This window comes from Mixophyes fleayi, chromosome 5, assembly GCF_038048845.1.
Source record: "Mixophyes fleayi isolate aMixFle1 chromosome 5, aMixFle1.hap1, whole genome shotgun sequence".
NCBI lineage: Eukaryota > Metazoa > Chordata > Amphibia > Anura > Limnodynastidae > Mixophyes > Mixophyes fleayi.
Window position 1 is genome coordinate 95,072,261 of NC_134406.1, and position 19,335 is coordinate 95,091,595.

Genomic DNA, 19,335 nt, shown 5'->3' on the forward strand with positions numbered 1-19,335 from the left:
GCTGGAGGAGCAGGTTAGAGAGACTAGTTTGGAAACAGCATTGGAATGGGAACTAGCAGTGGGGATGTTGAAATCACTGATGATGATGGTGGGGTTGTCGAAAGATAAGAAATGAGGGAGCCATGTAAAGAAATGTTCAAGTAATTTTTGGTGGGGTCCAGGTGGGCAGTAGATTACAGCAAGGCGCATAGAGAATGGATTAAAAATCCAAATAGCATGTACCTCAAAAGATGTGAATGTGAGTTACAGGACATTTGGTGCAACATTTTGGGCAACACAATGGCTTTGTGGTTAGCACTTCTGCCTCACAGCACTGGGATCATGAGTTTGATTCCCAACCATGGCCTTATATGTGTGGAGTTTGTATGTTCTCCCCATTTTTCCGTGGGTTTCCTCCGGGTGGTCTGGTTTCCTCCTACATTCCAAAAACATACTGGTAGGTGAATTGGCTACTATCAAATTGACCTTAGTCTGTGTGTGTATGTTAGAGAATTTATACTGTAAGTTCCAATGGGGCAGGGAGTGAGGAGTGAGTTCTCTGTACAGCACTGCGGAATTAGTGGTGCTATATAAATAGCTGCTGATGATAGAACTGTGATTGTGCATAGACTGTACTGGCCACACTTGTTTGCACAGCGGCCTATTAAATGATTTTGGTGTTTCCATTTTCTGTGCATTACTTGTACATTTCTACTTTATCCAATTTGCCTAAGATGTAAATATGTTCACTTGTTCCAGGTTCTAAAAGTAAAAATTTAAGATGCAACAATACGCCCTGTTTTAATTTGAACTATAGTTGTAATTTCTTTGCTTACATCTGATTACCATAACTGTATACTTTTATTATTGAGAATAATACAAATATGATTATACTTATTTTCTTTTCACAGTTGCTATCTTTCTTTCGATTTAATGTGCTAATTATTGCGTATGCAGTTTGCAAACTACGCCACTGGTGGGCAGTAGCGGTAAGTGTCTATTTCAGTATAATCCTTTTGCTAAAGTTGGCCAGAAGCGCATCGATAATAGACAATTAGCTTGATATCAGTCTATTTGTGGTGCCAAAATGAGCGCTTCACCCAATAATAATGCAAGAGATCTACTGTGGTGGTAAGTATCCCAAAAAATGCCATAGCTTTGCATCTGGTATTAAAAAATGAGGAGTGTCGCAACCCTATAAAACAACTAGTAATATGTACAAGGATACCAGCGTGTTATGCAACAAATATATATATACACATACACAGATAGATTAACAGTAACAACAATAATTAAATCAAATATAAATATTTGCAAATACTTAAATCACTTCCAATTTGATAATAAGATGTAATATATCACAAGATACACTCTACGTACATAAAGCTTTACATTTATTTTATTAAAAAATATAATTAATGTGTCTAAATAGCCTTCAAATGTCCAAACAAATATAAAATAAAAACTATTTTTAGTCATATGGACAGTCTAATATTAGATGTCCCACTGTTAATAATGTATTTGTTTGAAAAAAAGAATCAGTACATGGCCGACTGACAAACAAAATCTTCAAATATCCCCACATCTCTCACACTGAATGCCTGATAGCTGGCTGAAAGCAGGAAATGTAATGAGTTTTTAAAAAACAGTGAATTTTCCAAATTCATTACATTTCCTTATTTTGGAGAACTAGCAGGTATTCCTTTCTAGAAGAGACGTGTAGTGATTTGTCTCTCAATCCAAGGGACAGGATCAGTCCAGCAATTAGGTTTTTGTAATGATAGATAAAATGGGTGTAACTTGCTCTGGAATCTGGGTATCTGTTTAAATCAGGCAAGCATAGAAAGTATACAGGAGACTAGCAGCAGACTGTTAGTAGTGTTATATTTCTCTCTATTGCGGTCTGTACAGATCAGGGGCGGGCTGGGCCGGGGGGCATAGGCCCCCCGGGCCGCTCAGAATCACGGCTGCTACGGCCGCCCGCCCCCCGGAAGTAATATAAAAGTGATTGAAGACATTGATGACGCGGCCGCATCACGTGTCATGTGATGCGGCCGCCTGTGCGGCGTGTGCCCCCCGGGCTGACGTCCGTCAGCCCGCGCCTGGTACAGATCACACTTCAATGCACAGAAGCCCAGCAGGTTAAGTGATACCCAGGGCTGCTTAGATTTCACTGTGATTTCTAGCATGATTCTAACCTGGAATCAGACTGCAATGGAGGGACATTTTAAATATTTGGTTTTGCATACGAGTCCTTAATGTTTAAAAGTCTATATTCTTATCTGCTTCTTCTGTAGGTAACAACAGCAACAACATGTGCCTTTCTGATACTGAAAGTCATTTTATCTAAGGTAAGTTTATAGCATAGTATCTATGTGTAAATGTTTGTTTTCATCATATAATTTTGTAAATATAAATTGTTGTTTTTCCTAGCTGTTTTCCCAAGGTGCTTTTGGCTATGTTCTTCCTATCATATCCTTTATCTTGGCCTGGATAGAAGTTTGGTTCCTAGATTTTAAAGTTTTACCCCAAGAAGCAGAAGAAGAAAACCGTGAGTTTCCGTATAACAGCTGTTTGTTTTTATACTCATTGTACATACGGTATCATATCAATGAATTGATGAAAAGTGCATTTTTTAGGTTTGCACATGAGTAAATTTAGCTTATACATTTTTGGTAAAATATACTAAAACTGTTAGTAAAGAATAAGCAGAGTAAGGTCATAGTAGCAGAATAATCATATATGAGATGTTCAGATGGCATATTTTGTGAGCAGGAGAACATTTATACATCTTAATTAGTACAGATCTCTATACTGCAATATACACAGATCAGCCACAACATTAAGACCACTGACAAGTAAAGTGAGTAACATTAATTATCTCATTATAATGGAACCTGTCAAGGGGTGGGATATATTAGGCAGCAAGTGAACAGCCAGTTATTGAAGTTGATGTGCTGGAAGCAGGAAATGGACAAGCTTAACAATCTGAGCGACTTCGACAAGGGACAGATTGTGTTGGCTAGATGACTGGGTCAGAGCATCTCCAAAATGGCAGGTTTTGAGGGGTTAGTATCTACCAAAAGTGGTCCAAAGAAGGACAACCAGTGAGCAGGTGACAAGGTTGTGGACGCTCAAGGCTTATTGATGCAAGACGCAAAGGCTAGCCTGTCTGGTCCAGTCCCACAGAAGATCTACTGTAGCACAAATTGCTGAAAAAGATAATGCTGGCTATGTTAGAGAGGTGTCAAAACACACACAGCATTGCAGCTTGCTGCATATGGGGCTGCGTAGACGCAGACCGGTCAGAGTGTCAATGCTGACCCCAGTCCACCGCCGAAAGCGCCTGCAGTGGACACACAAGCGCTGGAACTGGACCATGGAGCAATGGAAGAAGGTGGCCTGGTCTGATAAATCACGTATACTTTTGCATCATGTGCACGACCAGGTGTGGATGCTTGTGCGTCATTTAACTGTGGAAGAGATGGCTCTAGGATGCACTATGGGAAGAATGGAAGCCAGCAGAGGCATTGTGATACTCTGGACAATGTTTTGCTGGCAAGCCTTGGGTCCTGCCATTCATGTGGATATTACTTTGACACATACCACCTACCATCGTTACAGACCAAGTACACCCATTCATAGCAAAGGTATTTCTTGATGGCAATGGCCTCTTTCAGCAGGATAATGTGCCGTACCACACTGCTAAAATTATTCAGGGATTGTTTAAGGAACATGGCAAAGAGTTCAAGGTGTTGACTTGGCATCCAAATTCCAGATCTCAAACCGATCGATCATCTGTGGAATTTGCTGGAAAAACAAGTCCAAGCCATGGAGGCCCCACCTCGCAACTTACATGACTTAAAGACTTGCTGCTAGTGCCAGATACCAAAGGACACCTTCAAGGACCTTATGGAGTCCATGCCTCAACGGGTCAGATCTGTTTTGGCGGAACGAGGGGGACCCATACAATATTAGGCAATGTTGTGGCTGATTGGTGTATATATGATTCTCCCAATCAGAGAGTATCAATTGTTCAGATTGTTTAAAGGGTTCCCAATAAAATAGTCTTCTGTCCAAAACTGTTTCCAGATAAAGCAAATAGTTGTTAGTTCACAAAATAATTAGTAGTTAGTTGTTACTGAATATTTTTGGAGTTTTCCATAGATGCATTTCCAGTTACTCCTTATAGTTATAAGGTTTTATGCATCAAAATCCTTTCATTGCTAAGGAGATTATAATAGTACCTGCTTACTTGCAGCGATCCGAATAGTAGTTAGGGAAAGCATTCCGTTACCAAACCCCCTGTTAGCTAGAGCAATGTTCAGATAACATGCCCCTGCTGGAACGCAGATGGCACGCATATGGAACTTTCGGTTTGGGGCACTTCTGGGTCTCCTAATATATCTGTACTGAGGATACCTCAAGCATCAGAGTTCACTGACGCATTTTTTATTATTTTTGTTTTTGAATGTAGTTGTTTAGAAGTAGGATCCCCTTTTTGCTTAAGCTGCACCCTATCTCTATTTCATTGTGGGCAGTAGTAGTTTTTAAGTGCGCTGATTGGTAATTTCTGTGTTATTGTAAGGCAATATCCAGACAGATTTTCATGAGAAATTTCCACCCTTGATCTGGTATATGAATGACATTAGTTTTATGGTCACTTGAAGACACACCTTAGGGAAACTTTGAGAACCTAGACTCACTGACTGTATATGTAACTCATCACGTTTTTTTTATTTTTTACTTGCCCATTTGTAGAGTGGGCAACAGATTTGTAGACCTCTGCTTTGAAAAAAATGTTATCCCTGAAATTTACACTAGGGTTCAACAGTATAATTGCTAAGAAGATGTAATAGAACTCACTCAAAACTGAGTAAAATCCTTCCTGAGCTGGCCGAGCACCTTGACAGGGAGGGGTACAACTGCACACATCTGGTGATTCAGCCTCTTCTCCAGCTATACTGATCTGAAATTATTATGCAGTATAACAATTCGGTGAAAATTGAGATCCAAACAGTCCCCTAGATTGTTCTACGTATGTTCTCTATCCCTCCACTCAAAAAATTACATCTTCTATAGGCTTATTTTACTTATTCCCCAAGTGTTTGAAGGCCCGGAACAAAGTGCTGTAATCTAAAATACACTTTAGGGGGTAAATGTATCAAGCTGCGTGTGTCTGGGCGGTTTGAAAAGTGGAGATGTTACCTATAGCAACCAATCAGGTTCTAGCTATCATTTCGTAGAATGTACTAAATAAATGATAACTGTAATCTGATTGGTTGCTATAAGCAACATCTCCACTATTCAAACCTGCTGGAAACATGCAGCTTGATACATTTACCCCTAGATCTCTCAAATCAAGACCACCTTCTCTGAGGAATGCTTTTGCTGTATCTGGTACGACTGCCTTAAATTATGAGCTTCACTAACACTAGGTCATTGACTCCTAATTACTGCTCTTAGGCAAGACAGAACTGATGGTAGCTTGTTTGGATATCTTTCTCCGGTTGATAGCTTTTTTTTTCCTTTTTTTATTTTTTATAATGACCTTTTAGGCATTGGTAGGTATGCTTTTGTTAAATGTGTGAAAAACCCAATGTATTTAATCTTTAAAAAAAGTGCTATCCACTGCACTTTATTATTTTGAATATAGTAAGAATAAAAAAAAAAAATTCTGTTCAAAGGAAAATGCAAAAAGTAAATTAAAGATAGAGTATGTCAAAGAGATGTGGTATTCTCTAAAGCAGGGGTCGGCAACCCCCGTCACTTCTGTCTGGCAGGCCGGCGCTGCAGCTCCTTTAGTAAAGCAGCAGGTGACGTCCGGAACGCAGCTTATGCGCAGAAGCGCTCCATTTCACCTCGTCATCGGCTGCTTTACTGAAGCAGCACCCAGGTTTCTGTAACGGAAGACACGTCTCCAAAGGTAAGTAAGAGCAGCACCAAAAATTAAGGGGCATATCTAATTGGCATACTATGAATAGGGGGGTTAACTATGTTGCATACTATGAATAGGGGGGCGCAACTGTGGCATACTATGAATTGGGGGGATATCTATGTGGCATACTATGAAATGGGGGCACAATTATGAGGCATGATAGGATTTGGGGCACAACTATGTGGCATACTATGAAATGGGGGGACAACTATGTGGCATAGTATGAATGGGGGGCACAATTATGAGGCATGATATGAATCTGGGGCTCAACCATGTGGCATAATACAAAGTGGGGGCACATTACCATTAATATGACATTAGCATCACAAAATAGGACACAATCAAATGTGTTTTTTTTTATATATATATATATATATATATATATATATATATATATATATATATATATATATACACACACACATACACACACACGTGTCCAACTGGCACACCTGGGCTTACCTAGATTTTAGCCGTCACACTGATAGAGAGCTAGTTGCCCACAGGAATTTTTGTGCTACCTGTTGTAAAGACATGTCAAAAGCTGACTCCCTGCACTCCCACTTCATTTAATAATTGCATCACAAAAGTGTATTCTCCTCCAAAATCAGGGATGTCATTTGTGTACGGTATCAGTTTATTTTATTGCAAATATCATAATCCTAATTTGATTATTCTGCTGCTTTTACATAAAATGAGGCTGTAAGTACCACACAAAGACATATGGTGTCTTTAAAACATCAAATAAGGATATATCTAGCTGACAATGTGTTCAAAACAAAAGTAATTGTTGCTTAAGCTGCAGTTGCAGAATGCAACTTTATTATGCATGGGGCATTGGAAAATCCATTATCAGCAAAATTCAGAGCACCAACAATCCAGCATTGTAATGTGCAAGTACTGCTGCTTAATGATGTCATACACAGACATGATTACCAAATGCCTCTTGCTATATTCACTATGCTAAGAAATTTACTAGAATGAGAGTGACATGGGCTTTGTGGGATAAAACAATATTTTATTCCGTATTAAGAGTGTTTTCCATATCCAGAAAACCGTTCCAGTCTTTACTGATCATAGATTCCATAACTGTATTTCTTATATTTAGTTATATTATTCCCTGTATTTGCTTAGGTGCTTCTTTTAGGTTTTGTTTTTTGGTAAGACAGCGAGGTTCAAGTTTCACTTACAGCTACCTTTTTCAGAGAGAGGAGAGGCATTGATTGTTGGCTCATGCTTGCATTGAACAAACCATTTTTTTTTATGCACAACTGTTGTAAGTTATACAGCTTACCGGTACTTGTTCATACGCTCTTCCCAGAATCTGACATTATCAATATAAATTAATGACAGGCAGGAATTAAGATACTTTCTAGGACAGTGATCACACACTGGCTATACTGGTGCTGGTGGGTTAATAATGACCAATCTCACAAGGTTGGAGAAATACCAAGCTCCTCGCTGGAAGTTGGACAAGTATCCTGTTTTCCTTACATGTTAATTTACCTATATCTATAGCAGCCCTGTGAATGTCATTGGCTCGGGCTTTAAGAAAAAGACAAAATATATATCTGTTCATGTGTTACAAATTGGCTTTAGATGAAAAAAATATCTCTGGTGAGGGCTGGGTACTACAAAATGTTAAAAAGTATTTTTTTCAATAGACTTCTGGCCTTTAAGTAGTAGACTCTGTCCTTGTGGTTTTAAAATGTTTGGTAAGTGCTTTTGTGTCATCACAATTTCAGTTTGCTTGTATTTATAGTAAGTTTGTTGGTAAACTTTGATTCTATTGATTATAGTGGTGACCTATTCTATTCCTATTAAAATACTAATATTGTTCTCTTTCGGATAACATTTTCACTATAGTTTTACTTTTTCTAGTCCTGATAGTTTCTATTTAATTTTAATATTTTCTTACAGAGGGTTGACATGAGGGGGGGGCAGCTCTGGCAGGGAGGCGGGTGTATTTTTTTTTGCTCCTTAGAATAGTGAGGTGCAACATGAAGGAGGTAGAGGGCTGCATGTGCGGCCCTCCAGCATTTAAAGGGGCTGCACAGAGGAGGGAGGGAGAGCACAGTGCATCCTATCCTCCTCTGGGTATGCCACGTGACCTCCTTGCACTGTGCAGGGGAGGTCACGTGACATGGAAGTCGGCTGCCTCCGTTCTGATTAGATTGGTTGCAGCCGTCTGGAGGGCCGCAGGTTATGGCTCACCGCCTGTTGCCCACCACTGCCTTAAAATGTAATGATAGTCTAAAATAGAGCAGCATATTGCTCTGTTTATATAAACATGAGTGCAATAAATATCTATTAATGTAAAACATATCTTACAATATGAAAATGCAATTATACGTTATGGTTAATTAAACGTATTATTATTTTCTTAATCGAGATTAATAGTCATTCTGATAAGCGCAGTAGTGAAACTCGTGTTGGGACTTTCCATGTTTTGTTCCCTTTTCCTGCTCTCTGACCTATATATGCACTGCTGTGGTATAAAACAAATACTAATGTCATCATTACTAACACTGGCCACACATGCTGCGGTATTACGTATTGCAGCTTGTGTGGCCTAAAAATAAATTATACTTGATGATAATCTGCTGAGTAATTATTACTACTTCTTAGTAACTGCTGTCAGAAAATTGCTTGTCTGCGTGCTACAGCCATGTGACCAAATATTAAAAGACGTAATTATAAATTAACTTGTAAAGTTCTAGGTGTGACATTACTTTAATAAACATCCTACAATAAGATTTAGTAAAGAAAAATAAAATCTATTTTTCCAGTCCTTTATTATATATAGTCTGTGTTGGACAATGAACAGGTGCATAATTTATTTACTATGCCATGCCCTGCAAAAATAAACCAAAATATTAAATCTAGAGAGAGGTCCATTCTGAGTTTAGATGTAGTTAGTCTAATTTTAATTTTATACTGTTGACTTGGCTACACAACAAACCTATTGGCAGTTACAGATGTGGTATATGTATCCAGTGTTCTTATGTTATACAACAGGTATTCTTTGTAGACCCTAGGAAGAAAACACATTTAAAATTTGACTCTTTATCAACTGCAAGAAATCTTATGTTGTATATTTACTAATGTGTATGTTCGTCGTTTTATGTTGGCTGTAGCATTTGCCTTTTAAAATTGAGAATAAGTGCAATTTTTTTGTCTGAAGATAATAACACAAGGGTATAGGGATTGAATATAGTCAGGCAAATAATTGTGACGGTGACCCATACAAAAGATTATTGCAGAGAAAATGTAATTGGATAAATCATTATCAAACTCTGAACTCATCTGTTTTGAATAAAGATTTGGGTCTAGATTTACTAAACTGCGGGTTTGGAAAAGTGGAGATGTTGCCTATAGCAACCAATCAGATCCTAGCTTTCATTTATTTAGTGTATTCTACAAAATGACAGCTAGAATCTGATTGGTTGCTATAGGCAACATCTCCTCCACTTTTTCAAATGCACAGTTTAGTAAATATACCCCTTGGACTATTTGGTGTTTGTCTTTTTTTTGTTTGATACTAAACCCTATTTTTCTTCCCTTATGTATCCTTGTATTACTTTATTTTGTTAATTTGCATAATAATTGTTTTCCTTGATTTATATTTGGTTTTTATTTTTATTGGTCCCTAACTGCAATTAATGGTGCTATTATAGACAATATAAAGGGGCAGCATGGTGGCTTAGTGGTTAGCAACTCTGCTTCACAGCACTGGGTTCATGAGTTTGATTCCCGACCAAGTTGTGGAGTGTGTGGAGTTTGTATGTTCTCCCCGTGTTTGTGTGGGTTTCCTCCGGGTGCTCCGGTTTCCTTACACAATTCAAAACCATACTAGTACATGAATTGGCTACTATCTAATTGAGCCTAGTCTCTCTCCATGTCTGTGTATGTGGCATGTATGTTAGGGAATTTAGACAGTAAGCTCCAATGGGGCAGAGACTGATGTTAATGAATTCTCTGTACAGCGCTGCAGAATTAGTGGCGCTATATAAATAATAAATGATGATGATGATGATCTTGTTATTCAATAATTTATTTTTTATTTAGAATGTCACAGTTCTCTATTATATTTTCTGTTTAATGACAAACGCTTTTGTGATACTGCATCTAAGTATAGTTTCTAATATCCTTTGTCTTGGAAAGTACGCTCCAACCTAATGATGGCTTATGAAATGTCAAAACTGGTTGGCAAGATAGGGAGGCACGCTTTTGTGGCATTTGGTGAGGCATTTTTCACATCAGGCATATTCACAAATCCCAAATTTTTAGCACCAGGAATCAGAACATGGGATGTGGCCATACATGCTTATTTCATTTGATATTGATGTCCTGTTTTTTTATTCCTATAGTATCTAGGAACTCTGCAAATGGCATGTATTTCTGTAGTGGAAATATGATTCGTTGACAGAGAAATCATAATTTTGTTGCAGGTATTACTGTGAAAGTCTTACTCTGCTTCTAGATCATGCCCTTGAATGTCATTATTTTGATTCCATCCCATAACCCCCTCCTCTCAAATCCCTCTTGCCATACTTAATCATGTATGAAAATTGTTCATAGGTTTACAGCTTGGAGATGGGATGGGATATGACATAGTGACATAAGCGTGGTCTGATGGCACTAGGTGCTTGGATGGGTTGGAATATAACAGAGAGCAGACTTATGTGAAACAGAAAACTCCTTAGTGCTTACAACCTATATAGAAAGGTAGCATATAAATCCACCTGCGCTAAGCACATACAATTATTGAATTTAGTTTGTTTTCAAATTAACCTTTCACTCTATGTATATCTAATGGTGGGGAAAGAGTTGTTGTGGAAACCTTCCCTTTTACTTTAAGCTGATATCCACACCCCAATTGTGGACTTGCCGACTAGTGTGACTTTAGGTGGCACAATGTCTAGCACTGCCACCACAAAGTGCTTGGATGTTGGGTTTGAATATGATTAAGGAACTATCTGTGTGGAGTGTGTATGTTCCCTCATGTTCATGTTGGTTTTCCCCAGGTGCTCTATTTTCCTCCAACAGTCTTAAAATATACCTATAGTTTATTTGGCCTATGATGAAATTAATAATAGTGTGTTTTTGTGAGGGAGAATTTAGACTAAGTCCCAATAGTACTCTGACTTATGTGGAAGATTAAACATTCTCTGTAACATGCTTTGTAATGTGTAAGTTCTGTATAAAGAAAACTGTTCTATTGTAGATTGGATGGCCTGCAATGCATTTGAGCACTGCAAGGCAAAAAATATATGATTCAGCGGGCAGGTAGTGGGAGAGTTCCCCAATGGATCCGTTATTTATATATATATATATATATATATATATATATATATATATATATATATATATACGTAAGGGTAGAGTTAGTTTTTAGAAGGTGTGTCTCCTTTTTGAACAACCATTTTACATGATGGGTATTCACAAAATTTGGACCATAAGGTGACCACAACCGCTGAGAACTTTACTATTCCTTATGACTGGACACTTTTTTTTTTTTTTTAGTCTTTATGCTGTTGTTTTTTAAACATCTTAGACCTCAGAAATAATTTTAAACATTACATGATAGTAAATACACATAACAGTCCTTGTTGTTCTCTGTGAATTTACAATTTTTTCTTTGTTTTTTGCTTAGGTCGATTGATGATACAAAGTGTCTCTGAGCGTGCAGTCCTTTTACCACCAGGACCCAGGTCAGATGGACAGTTCTATTCTCCCCCTGAATCTCCAGCAGGTAGATCTGTTTTTTGTGAATTAAGAAAGTTTAATAATGTCAATTATATGTATTTATATAATTATATTTATACAATACAACTAGATATGCCTAAATGACTTCTCCCGTGCTGCTCCCCATGGAATTTCGTACCACGCCCAATGAGGCTTTCCCACAGCCTTCAAATCTTTAGACGTTCTCTCTTTTTAAAGCTTACCTTATCTCTGATGATGCTATTCACACTAATACACCCTCACAGGTGTCCTAACTTCCATTCTAAGCCACACTGGCTCCTCTTATTTCAGCCGTGCCCTTTCACTTAGAATGTAAGCTCTCTAATGACCAGTGTCCTCCATACCCTTTGTTTTCATGCCTGCGTTTATTTTTTCTACCTTGTATGTCCTTGTTTTATGTATGTCCTGTTTTCTGTACCGTAAGGCGCTGTGGGCACTATGATGCCTTATAAATCTATGATAATAACAATAATAAATAATAATTGAATGAGCAGTAGATACAAAAACGTGGCATGATGCTGAGACTTTAGTTAAAGCTTGTTGTCGCTGTTACTACTTGTCCATGTCATAAAAGCTCCAGATTTTTTGGAAACCAACGTGTAATATGAAAGCATCCTGTGAATGTATCCAGTTCAGTAGAATATTAAATTATGAATTTAAACAAAGCTGTTCACATAAATTGATTTGTTATGATGAAAAAACTGTTAGGACATTAGGATACAATTCAAAGGCTTAAATTTATTTTTTATTAGCAGTGATATTCCTATATTGGTAAATGAAATCTGCTGTATTGGCAGTACAGCAGAGTGTCTGCCTTTATTATGTGCTCGGCCCCTGAATCAGCTGATGACCCCCGCAGTGAGATAAAAATAATAACAGTAATTAAATCAATCATTTTTTGGGGTAAACCATGTACCTCTCAACCTGCCCACAATAAGTTTATCAAGCACGCCAGCACTCATAGCCTGGGCTGTGTGTCACTAATACCGGGAGATGGATATCGTGGGTTCCCCCACAAAAGCCGCAACTAGCACCAGGCTATGGCAGGCTGGTCTGGTAACACTATAACGGAATCCCGCAGTGTGGGGTCCCCCTGTTACCATGAGGGACACCCCAAATTTGTTCCACACAGGATTGAATCCCCTGGGGTAATCGGGACCCCCAAAAAATGTGGGCCCTACCTCCCCCTAGGAAAAAACAGCCACATGCTGAAAGCACTGTAGCTCCTCCCAAGTCAGTTGGTGTTGAGGTAATGTGTAAAAGTAAAAGGCGGAAGAAAAACAAATCATGTGTAACACTACTGCACCCTACAAGCCCTGGGAGCAATTAACTGCTTGGGTATGCCAACATACGTATGACTAACAGAGAATACTGGCACTTGTAGAACAACAAATGCCAGCATGACCTGGCATCCAGGGCAGACTGAGACCTATAGTGCCACATAATAAAATACTGTTTAAAAAAAAATAGACATTGCAGAAAAATGCCTTTATTCAAAATAAATACTCCCTCAATCCCACCTTTACCAGTTCATTACACGCCTAATTCCAAAGGAATCTCCGTCCGTCCGTTCCTTTCCGTCTCTCTTTTCTTTCCTCTTTTTCTTTTTTCTCAAGGTGAATAAAAAATCAACAACTTATTTTACATTATATATGTGCAACTCAACATAACCACGTAAATGCGTCATTTTATATGTATATTTTGGACTCTGATGTAACCTACCTTACATGAAGTCCCAAGTGCCCATCTAACAAGATAATCCTTATTGCTTATTATTCACTCCTTCCCTCCCCTCCCATAATTAATTTCCTATATAATGCTAATTACTTCAATAAGCAAATAATAGTGATGTGAGAGATCTAGGAGCTTTCTAATAGTTTAGGAAGATTTTTGTCCTGCTGAAGCTTTGGGAAGAAACTCAGCTATTCCTTTCTCCTTTTAAGGAAACAGTCATCTGAACAAATCCTTGTCCAGTGTATTGTATTGTAATTCTGATTAAGCATAGTCAAATGGTCTGTCTGAAATGCCTCGTCCAGGAAAGCCAAAACTAAAACCCAGTTAAGACTTGTTTTTGTTTACAGATTCTGATGAAGAGGTTGAGGAAAAGCAGGACAGTGAAAAAGGTCTTGTCTAGCAAAATAAAAGTACTAAGGTAAATTGTTGTTACTGGTTTTTTTTATATCGTTAGTCTCCTCCAAATCTATATAAGCAACATATGCATAACAGTAAACCATAAAGTCCTGCTCACAAGAGCTTACAATCTAAGAAGAAAGATATTGATACTTAAGGTGTAAGATAGGACACACATATTAATGGAGCATGTATTGTAAAGTGTCTGTAATGTTAGGTGAAAAAAAAAAAAAGCTGGCTGACACACACAGGCTCACAGCTCTCAGCATGTCATGTGATGGCAGAGGGGGGAGAAGCACAATGTCACAGTGCAGAAAGAGTTTAGTGGGTCCTTCCAAAGGGTCTCTACTCACTGCATCATGTGCCATGGAACTGTGCTTACCATGGTAGTGCATAATTATTTTGAGATAACATTATTAGAGTACAGGGACATATACAATTTGCAATATTGAAGACATCTTAATTTTGTTCACATTGTGTAAAATGTCTTATTTATAAATGTTTTGGTTTTTATTGTTCTCTTTTTTTCCTTCAGAAAGGATGCATTTTTATTGCATGGAATTTTATTACATTGAGTGAAGGTCTACTACTGGATCTACTGGATACTGTCTGTCAGAGTGCTGTTTACAGGAAGTAAAGCCAACTGAAGTCTTTCACTTGGTTACACCTACAAGATCCTGCTGTTCTGAGTTGCTGTTGGCATAGGCTAAAAATATTCAAAATAAGCAGAGAAACATGCACTGCATGCTTTGTATGACTGCAGATACTTCAAGAACACTTGCTAATTATCAAATGTCTTGAAAGAGCAGGTTCTTTGGAAAGATTCATCTAAATCACTCCTCGGGATAAGTGTATCAAGCTGTGATTTTTTTTTTTTTTTTAGTGAACTGAAACTCGCCCAGGATTGAACAGAAATAAAAGCATGTTGTTTGAGCTATCTGGTCAATGTTAATATAACAGGAGGCACAATGGAAATTTAAATAAAGCATGTTTTTTGTTGTAGAGGGGCAAAAATGATTATTCATTCTCTTACAGCGGACAAAATATTTTATGAATAATTTAGTGGGCCAAATTTAATTAAGGATTATATGTAAGGAATGATTTTATTTTATTATATTGCAGTGGCTTACTATTTCATTTCCAGTGGGGCAATATTTATATTTTTATGATGTGGCATTACTTAATATTTCCTGATGGGGACACAATTAAAATTACATGCTTGTGGCACTACAAGTGTCAGTAATTAGATAGTGAGCCAATATAATGACATAAACAGATTTAAAAAAAATACATATATTTATTACAGAAATTTGTACCCATCATGTGTAGGCATTGATTTTGCTCTTGTTAAGGGACATATTTCAAAGATAAGTGTATGTCAAAATTAAATGCATCTCAAATTAAGACAGTTGCTTACCAAATTGAGACAATTGCTACGGTTGCTTACCGTGCATCTAATACCCCTTACTATACTAATAATGTATTTGCACCTGAATGCTCCTTATCTGCCTCTAGAAATGCAAGGGTTTGCAGGTGTTAGATAAACGCATCTTAAAATAACGCTGCAATTTGGGCATATGGGCAGTACAACACATTTTACAAAATGAACAAATTTACAATATTCTAAAGCACTTACATCCAACTCTAAATTAACCAAATGCACATAGGTAGATGCATATAGATGTTGCACAGAAATGCCAGCCACCAATGCCTGTTTTTGTCAGAGGATGATGTTAATGCAGATGGCTAGGAATAGCTACAGGCACTTTACTCATCAGCAGCTACGATAGTTATTCTGATGCCTTAAGTGTCAACTGTTCCACGCACTTCTTTTTTATTGTAAAAATTTAGCCAGGCCCATCTCTGTTCCGTTTCATTGCAATTCATTTTTTTGTGTCATGATCCCCTCAAAGTACATTAATATGTAATATGTTGGTGCTTTATAACTAAAACATAATAATAATAATAATGTAACACAAACTGTAGACTGATTAAAAACCATTACAGAAATGTGCACAACTAATTTATTTGTAAAATAATTTGTCCTCCGCAAGCTAATTTTTAAACAGTTTTGCCCCTCCAAAACATATATCATGCTTTACTTAAGCTTGCATTGTGCCTCCTGTTATATTAACATTGCCCTGCAATCTAACAGTGATGTGTTTGCTGATCTCGCCTATAGAAAGCAGTGTGTTGATTCTGGCAATTTTTAATCCAAACTCGGGCGAGTTTGAAAAATCGCAGCTTTATACATTTGCCATTTTGTATAGCTAGAGTGACAAAAAGTCGGGACTGCGATTTGTAGCGATTTTGAGAATGGCTATTTTTAAAGTAACACTTTTATGGCGATTGTGCATCAAATCACCGTTTAATACATTGGCGAGTTTAAACTCGCCCAAGAAAATCGCTGAAAATGCAAAATCACAGCTTGATACATTTACTCCCCTGGTGTCTATAGTGTGATATTTCAGTGCCTTTATGTTCTATGACACTATGTAGAATTCAACTCTGAGTATGAGGTTTTCTATCGTGACATATAAATGTGAGGTTGCTAAGGATTTTAATTAGATACTTATGCAAATTAATATGTTGTGCTGCAAATGCATTTAGCTTAACGTAACGTAACAATGGATGGCTATGGAATTTAGCAATTGTTTACAGAGAGCAACATGTGAAATTTGTAGGCTGAAATTAATACCCAGATACAGTCCACAAGGGTTTTTAAATTGGGCAGGATTTAGGAATGTGCTTGTTTCAAAATACTGCTCAGTCGAACTCCATTTAACTAGTTATTTATTTTAAAAATCTCCCCCCAGTTGCTTGGTCCTCTGTCTGTCCTACTTTAATAACCCCATTCCACGCTAGTAAATGTTTTATATGCAGGCTGCACACACTATTGTATGAGGATTGCAATCATACAAGATATCCACTTAATTACAGATGATTCAATCAGAAAGTGTTAACTGATCCCATCAGTATTTTGATATGCTTGAAGGACCTGGCAGCTCAGTTATAAACATTACTTTATATTACAGGGCAGCATATATAATACTACCAGATTTTTATAATAATGTGCAATGTGCAGTAATCAATGAGATTACAGCTGTCGCATTTCTTGCACACTTTAGTAACTGTAAGCTAACCTTGTTGCAGCACATTTTTTCACATTGCAGTAGGTTATTAACGAGCCTCTGTATTATTTCTCTTTCTCCACGTAGTTAGATGCATGTGCCAATTTTTCATTTAAGATGGTTTTAATGAAACACAAAACTAAATTCATCAACGGTCACAGTGCACTATACAATATGTAACATCACAATACTGCTTTACTGGTGCAGTAAGAAAGGAAATAAGTGTCCTGCTCTAATTAGATGAACAGTATAGTATGATATCTGCCTCATGAGCTCCTTTATTGGGAACGAGGCCCATTATATTTCAGGGGAATAGAAAAGAAAGAAGTTTGCAATTTTAGGCATTGCACTCTGCTCTAACTCTAGTTTTTCCTGCATGCAGCACTTAAAGTGGAATTGACATTGTAGTGTCTGAATCATAGACTGCATTGTTGTAGTGTAGACCAAAAGCTGTATTGCGTACCATCAAATTTTTAAGTACTAGACATAACCAAGAAAGCTTATTCACTCAAATAAACACACGATCTTGATAACAGTTTCAGCACCTGCATTTTATTGCAAAACATTTTTGGACCTAAGTGTGTCTGTTTGTTTGTCTTTGACCTGCGAATTTAACATTTGCAGCTATTTGCACTACATCGAAATGTTTGTTAAATCAATACATAATTTTATTTCAATTGTTTATTTTGATAAATAAACAATTGTTTTTACGTGGATCAGTTATTTTATCTAATGTATGTAGTTTTATATGTAATGATACCGAGGGAACAATGGCTGTGATTCATGACAACGGGATCAGGTAACTCTGCAGAAAAGGAACTGTAACCCAAAGCAGTCAGTCAGATGGCTGTGTTTATTTTCTAACCTGCATTAGAAACATTAGAGCTTCTGGTTACATCACTTATTATTTTTTGCACACTTAGTAACTTCTTAAATGGACACCAATATATCACCATTTTAATATTGGAAATATTTACCACTGCTCCCTAAATGTTGGTCATTGAGCCAACCAACAAAAATATCTTACCCAAAATTGCAAAGTATGTATTTAATGTGCACTTATGCTTCCAAAACTACTGCTGTTCAAACGTAATCTGCTGAATACAGGGAAGTTTATTCAATTTCTTTTCTGTAAATATACATTTGTCAGTTCCATATTTGTTTCAATGGTAGGTTTTAATGATTGGAACTTGTTATTGTAAATATCAGAATACACGCTAAGTATTGCTTAATAAATTCATTTTGTTGGCTGTTAAGTGTTTGTGAAACCATATGTTCAAATGAACTAATCTCTCATAATAAACTTTTTTTAAAAATTCTAAATACAGAGATTTTGAGGTGTTTTTTCATTACCATTATAATAATTCAGTTATTTTAGTATATCACATTTATACGTAATGCTTAGGGGCCAGACAATCTAATACTTTAAGTAAGATTTACTAATAACATTCACAAATATATATATATATATATATATATATAAGTTCCCATAATTGACATGACAGAACTTCAGATTTAGGGTTTACATATTGTTCTCTTCTTTTAGCTATTTTAGTTTGCAAGAAGCACCACCACTGTCTTTGTATTTCAATATGCTCAAAGATATGCTTAAAATATTTTTCTTTCTCTCTTTTCATGGCATTATCTTTAGGACTATATCATTCCTCACCCATTAGGACTATATCATCCCTTACCCTAGCAACTGCCCTTGATCAAGTGGCTCCAGCGACACTACATACTCTGCGTAGACTTCGTTGCCAACCGTGGCACACTAAAGTAACACGAACTCTACAAAAACTGTCTCATAAACCAAAACATCACTGGCTTAAATCTTGTACCTCTAATGATTTCATCACAAATACTGGTATCTACCACTCCAATAGAAATTCTCTGGACACTGGAAAACAAACATACTTCCAATCTCTCATCTATGCTCAGGCTTCTAACCCCAAATGCCTTTTTTACAAATTTAAATCTCTTCTCAATCCTCCCACCCCAAACCATCCGACTACCATCAGTGCCCAGGATCTTGCTTCCCATTTCAAGGACAAAATTGATAAGCTCAGACCTGAAATGGTATAATCTCCCTCGACAAGCAATCAGCTCAATTCCTTTGTAGCACCCCCTGAAATCTCTCTCTTCATTTGATTCCACAAATGAAGAGGAAGTTTCTACTCTCCTCATCTTCCTACTCTACCTCCTGTCCTCTTGATCTCATTCCCTCACAAATTGATAGGTCCCTGTCGCCTGTGCATATTCCACCTCTATCTAAAATCTGTAATCGATCTCTCTCTACTGGTATTTTTCCATCACTATTGAAGCATACAGTGATTACTCTCTTCTAATTCTCCTGGATTTCTCTGCTGCATTTGACACTGTTGACCACTCTCTCCTCATACAAACGCTACA

At 37.3% G+C, this 19,335-nt stretch overlaps 1 protein-coding gene across 4 annotated transcripts in view; it reads left to right on the forward strand.

Annotated features, from left to right (window-relative positions):
- STARD3NL (STARD3 N-terminal like) overlaps window positions 1-18,251 on the forward strand; it is a 56,132-nt gene extending 37,881 nt beyond the window's left edge. For all 4 annotated transcript variants that reach the window (XM_075212572.1, XM_075212570.1, XM_075212569.1 and 1 more), the window contains exons 5-10: window positions 891-968; window positions 2,277-2,330; window positions 2,413-2,530; window positions 11,574-11,672; window positions 13,747-13,817; window positions 14,331-18,251. In XM_075212572.1, coding sequence (XP_075068673.1) covers window positions 891-968; window positions 2,277-2,330; window positions 2,413-2,530; window positions 11,574-11,672; window positions 13,747-13,799 — 402 coding nt within the window. In that variant the 3' untranslated portion in view covers window positions 13,800-13,817; window positions 14,331-18,251. The remainder of the gene's footprint in view (window positions 1-890; window positions 969-2,276; window positions 2,331-2,412; window positions 2,531-11,573; window positions 11,673-13,746; window positions 13,818-14,330) is intronic.
- Window positions 18,252-19,335: the final 1,084 nt, after the last annotated feature.